Raw genomic sequence first — 5,196 nt, forward strand, 5'->3', positions numbered from 1 at the left:
ACTGAGAATCCAAACGCTTTCAGGAAAGAACTGGAGGCAAAATTAGGGCTTAACTTGCGTGTCCCGCGTGCACAGCTTCAGGCCTCATGCTGAAAGCACAGACTGCAAGTTGTCGGAGGGAGGCATGAGGACTTTTTTAACAAATTGTTTTGCGGTTGGGGGTCGTCAAAGAATGAGCAAGCAGGAATTCCTTCTCTAGGGGCCGCCTGTGCAGAGTGCTCAGAAGTTTGAGTACTTATTGTAAAAATGTGAGTGGGAGCTTGGAAAATTTGCTGAATGTGAAACGCAGACAACTGAATCACGTTGGGACGCATCTCTGACTTGAACTCTGGATCGGTGAGGTGAGGGTAGACGGTCCATCCCTCTGGTAGAAGCGAATTTGGGAAAGGTGGAGGTGGCCAGAGCTTAAAAGACTCTCTTGAGGGTCAAGTCCGGGTAGGGGGTTAAGGGGCTGGGAGGGAAGCCTGACACCCTGAGAGGTCCTCTGACGTGCGAATGACAGCTACGTGGATGAAGAGTCACCCGCGTTCCCAGCGCTTGGAGAATGGAGATGTGGACTTGGTAACGTGGTAACTGTCTCTGGCAGAGAACATCCCTCCTGGCACAGCGGTTCCCCGGGTCAAGAGCATCGCCGGCTCCTTCCCTGCTGTCCAGGCTGAGGGCTCCACCCACTAAGCGGCCTTTGGTGTTGGTTGAAGGTAAGTGCAAGAGCGGGGGAGCCCTTACTCAAGGTACCTAACTGAGCCGAGAAAAAGGAAAAAAAAAAAAAAAATCCAAAAGAAAGAGCAAATGAAGCGGAAGTTTCAAGGCCCTCTGCGAGGAATAACAGTATAAATAACCGAAGACGTCTTGTAAACACTGCGGTCATAACCCCGAACATTAAACAGCCCCGGTGGCATCTGGAGCATCGGCCGCCGCTGGCTGCGCTGGGGCAGAGAGGGAACCCGGTCCCAGGCTCCTCGGACGCGCCTCTCTGTTTATCTCAACTTAATCTTCCCCAACGAGCTGTTCCGTAGCCTGGAAGATGTTTAAATTAAAACCCAATCCACCGGAAGTCGTGGAGAGGAGCTGAACGCGCTGGCTAATGTAACCGAAATGCAGGCATGCGTTGTTATAAGTAATCATCAATTATTAATAAGAAATATAAAATACACGTTGCAGCCCTTTGAAAATCGTAAAACACATTCCAAAGGTATGGCATTTATGTTCTTCATCGCTCCCAGTATTTCTTCACTGTTTTGCAGCTATGGGTTGCTTGGGTTCATGTACGCACCTGGAAAGTTATAGAATGTGGAGTTTACCTTCCTGCTCGTGTTAGCAATTAAACTGTGGAATAACTGAAAATCAGATTTTTCTTTTCTGGTGTGTTTTTCTCTTGAATTGTGTAACTGTTAATAACTTTAATCCTTCCCTTTCTTTGTTTACAGTTAATTGTTTCTAGTTGTCTGAAAAGTAACGTGCAAACTTGAGGGACTAGTTTCTTTTTGAGGTTTCAGTACAAAATATGATCTGCACCTTCACAGTGGAAATCATATTTAATCATTGTCTATCTCTAGAAGTTTGGATTGAGACTCAAAAGAACCACTTTTATTATATAGCTCCCCCATAGTTCCCCATCTTTCTATTCCAAATATATATTTTAAAAAATCACACCAAATGTCAGGGCTTTTAGCAATATAAAGAAAGATTTATTTTTGAAAGTAGCAAAACTTGTTTGAAAAAAATATATATCTTTAAGTGAATTACTTTATAAATGTGACTGTCAAAGTCAGCTATTCTATGATCTACATTTTACAACATATTGTACAAAAGATACACATTGATAGGCTCTTATTATCTATTTATATATTTATAATTACATATTGCACTTGGACCAGCAAGGCTCGCAGAGTCATTCACGGTAGAAGTTAATAAAGTTAAATAGATGGGAATCGTTGTAAGTACAATTGATGTCCTCTGGTTTGGAAACGAATCTCCTCGTCGCTGTAAAGTGTTCTCGAGGGGTGGGAAAGGGAGAGGAGAGTTGCAAGGGGGAAGAAGAGACAGAGAGCAGGGAGGGCAAGGGTCGCCTTCCCGGGGCCCGCTCCCCCCCACCCCCCCGCCCCGGGAGCGCGCCTTTCCCAGACTCGCACCTCCAAGGTCAGGACGCCGTGGTTCCACATAAGCGGCTTGCGGTCACCACTTCTTTCAGGTCACTCTCGGGTTTCCCGGCCACCATAAAGGGCCACGTCTGCAGGAGAGAAGAGGGTGGAGGAGGTAAGTGGCCATGGAGGAGGGGTGGGATGAGGCGGGAGCCCGAGACCAAGGGAAAGGGCGCCCAAAGGAAAGGGCGCGGTGGGGGGCAGGCAGTGAGTTGGAGAGGCCCGTTATCTCTGCAGTTTTCCCGGTGACCTAGTGCGCCCTGTGGCTGGGTACAGCAGAAAGCAGCGTTGGCGCCAAGCCACAGCTCGAGGTGGTAGAGCAAAGAGGGGCTCGCCCTGGGTTTGAAGTGAAACCCAAGAGAGGAGACCCTTGGAAAGCCCAAAGTGGCTCCTGCCCTGCCACAGCCCGGAGGCAGATGCTAGGGTGGACCGGAGCAGGGAAGCCGAGAAGGACCTCGCGCCACTGGGCGCCGGGTTCAAGGTGAAGCGCCCTGCTGGCCCTCTTCTGACGTGCTGGTCAGGCTTCCCAGCCCTCTCTCTTTCACCCCCATGGATTTCCCTACTTCTATCTTTAGTTTTCTCCATCACAAACGCCGGTTTTAACCACAGTTTCTAAATTAATCGCCAGCTCTTAAAAACAAATAATGTTAATAAAAGAATATAGCCGTGTGTTTTCGCATTGTGTTCCTACTGGGCTGAGCAAGCATAGCTTTCTCTTCCCTTCTCCGTTCTGTGTATAATAAAGCTCCCTTAAGTTTCTTAGTCAAAGATGAAGGCAGCAGCAGTTGTAAATGAAGGCACTGCTTTCATTTTCGTTCCAGATTTTAAAAAGCTGTTTCCTCATTCAAAAACCCTGACTTTTAATTAGAAGGAAAAATATTTTTCACAGCAAAATGTGGTTTTGCATCGCCCCCCAATTCCTGAAACAAATTCAGAGAGAAGACAATTCAAACCTTCAAACCTCTCTCTCTAGTGCCCACCGATAAGAAGACTTTTAAGAGGAAAACCTCTCCTTCTTATCATATATAAACAGAGGTGGTAGTTAGTTTTTGTTTTTCTTTAGCCCCTGGAAGGTTTAAAATTAAATCAAACGAAAAAGGAATTAAAATATAGTTCTTAAACAGTAAAATGCGGTTGAGAAAAATATTAGACTCAATGAGCATTATTCTTTAAGATAAAAAGTATCATGTTCTTAAACTTGAAGGAGAGTGACCTATTTTAATATTATTTATTACACTAATACTCGTGATAATGTTCTGATTATGCTGGTATTTGCTAGAAATTCTGAGATTCGAGAATGTTAATCCATCTGTAGGAGAAGTGCAGAATATTTAAATAGTTGGGGACTTATGTGACAATTGTGGGGGGGCATGATGTGTCCATATGTAAAGGTTCTACATATCCTTGGGAAAGAAACAGAGTTGGCTGTTCTTATTTACAGGAATTAGAGGGGGCGGGGAATCAAGTTCTACTCTTCAGCTGAAAGAATAAAAGGATTACTAAAATGCCGCCTCAGCGCGCAGCATCTTGTCCGTGTTCGCTGTCCCGCACCGGCCCTGAAGGCGCTGGCGCGAGTGCGGAGGGATCCCTCCTCTTTGCCAGCTCGATACGCCGGCAAACTCCTAATTGGGCTGCCACGTCAAATACTCGCATAAATCACCGCGTTCCCGCGGCTTGGAAGGCAGCGAGTGAGGGCCGTGTGGGGATCGCCTGCACCGGTTCCCTAGAGACGCTGGCTGGCGGTGACTAAGATGCGCGGCTCCCAGGCTGGCGCGCACCCTCTCACCGGGGACCCACTGCAACCGCGCTGGGTCGCCCCCGCCCCCCTCCCCGGGACGCCGCCGCCGCACTGGAGAACTTACCAGGTTGACCGGGTGAATATAACCGTTCTCGTACTTGTCGTTGGCCAGGATCTGCCTCAAGTGGGCGATGTAGCTGGACGCCAGCCTAAGCGTGTCCAGCTTGGAGAGCTTGGTGTCCGGGGGCACCCAGGGCAGCGTGGTCTTGAGCCTGGAGAAGGCCTTGCTCAACACCCGCATCCGGGCCCGCTCGCGCGCGTTGGCCGCATTGCGCTGGACCTGCTTCCCTTCCTGGCTGACCCCGCTCAAGGGGCTCTTCTTGGTGGGAGCCTTCCTCCTCTTGCCCAGGCCGCCGCGGCCCTTCTGGGGAGAGCCGGTCTCGCAGTTGGAGCTCTCCTCGGTGCTCTCGTTGGAAGTCACAAACTCCTTGTTCGAGTCCATTTTCAGCCCGTCGCAGTCCAGCATCTCCACCTCTTGAAGGTCGTCCACATCGCTGAGGGAGCCGGTGGACATGTTTGGGGGAGAGGATGAGAGAGACAGGGAAGGGAGAGAGGAGAAAGGGAAGAGAGGAGAGAGACCCCGAAACCAATGGACCCCCCGAACGTGGAGTGTGGGGCAGCCACCTCGGCTTGGGAGCCGGGAGTTGCGGGTCCGGTTGGGTCTCACACCCCTTTCCCCTTCGCAGAGTCTTGAGAAGGAGCCGCGAGGGCTTCTGCGGGCAGGAAGCCGACGCTCTGTTTCCCCACCCCCGGAGTCGTGGCCGTAGAGGAGTGTGAGAGAGCGCTGAGGAATTTGGTGGACACTAGGAATTTATCTGGGGAATAGAGGCGGATCCTTGCAGCCCAGGGGAGGGGCCTGCGAGGCCCCAGCAACTCTCTTAGACCCCTTTCACAACCGGAGGGAAACACGCACAGCCCCTGATTTCCAGCCTTTAATGTGAATCAACTCCATTGCAGGACGCAAATACCAGTCACCTTCTCCTACTCTTGGCTGGTCTGGGGAGGAGCGGGCCCTACTGAAGCTCCTTCTCCTGGGGCGGCCCATCTCCTAAGGCCCGCTTTCCTTCTTAACAGGTCATAGCTGCCTGAAACTGAGAACTTTAGGAAAACGACCACATCCTTTTGCTCTTTCTGGGCCTTCCACCCACAAATCTCACTAGCATCCTCTGGCTCCCCGCTTCCCCCCAGAAAATACCAATTAAAATGCAGGCAGGGATCAACCACCTCCTGCCAACACCCTATAAGACTCTGTGGCTT

General features: G+C 50.1%; 1 protein-coding gene across 1 annotated transcript; it reads right to left on the reverse strand.

The window, feature by feature from the left end:
* Nucleotides 1-1,666: 1,666 nt before the first annotated feature.
* On the reverse strand, nucleotides 1,667-4,702 carry TCF21 (transcription factor 21). The gene is made up of 2 exons (XM_065889046.1): nucleotides 4,004-4,702; nucleotides 1,667-2,230 (listed from the first exon to the last, which is right to left on the reverse strand). Exons 1-2 carry the CDS (start codon nucleotides 4,451-4,453, stop codon nucleotides 2,141-2,143), a joined length of 540 nt encoding a protein of 179 aa, XP_065745118.1. The 5' UTR covers nucleotides 4,454-4,702; the 3' UTR covers nucleotides 1,667-2,140.
* Between the last annotated feature and the right edge of the window lie 494 nt (nucleotides 4,703-5,196).

This window comes from Phocoena phocoena, chromosome 12 (assembly GCF_963924675.1).
Source record: "Phocoena phocoena chromosome 12, mPhoPho1.1, whole genome shotgun sequence".
In the NCBI taxonomy this organism is placed as follows: domain Eukaryota; kingdom Metazoa; phylum Chordata; class Mammalia; order Artiodactyla; family Phocoenidae; genus Phocoena; species Phocoena phocoena.

Coding starts and splice junctions, on each gene's coding strand:
- TCF21 (XM_065889046.1), bottom strand. CDS start 4,453: ATGTCCACCGGCTCCCTCAGCGATGTGGACGACCTTCAAGAGGTGGAG. Junction 2,231..4,003: donor ATATTCACCCGGTCAACCTG/GTAAGTTCTCCA, acceptor TCTCTCCTGCAG/ACGTGGCCCTTTATGGTGGC.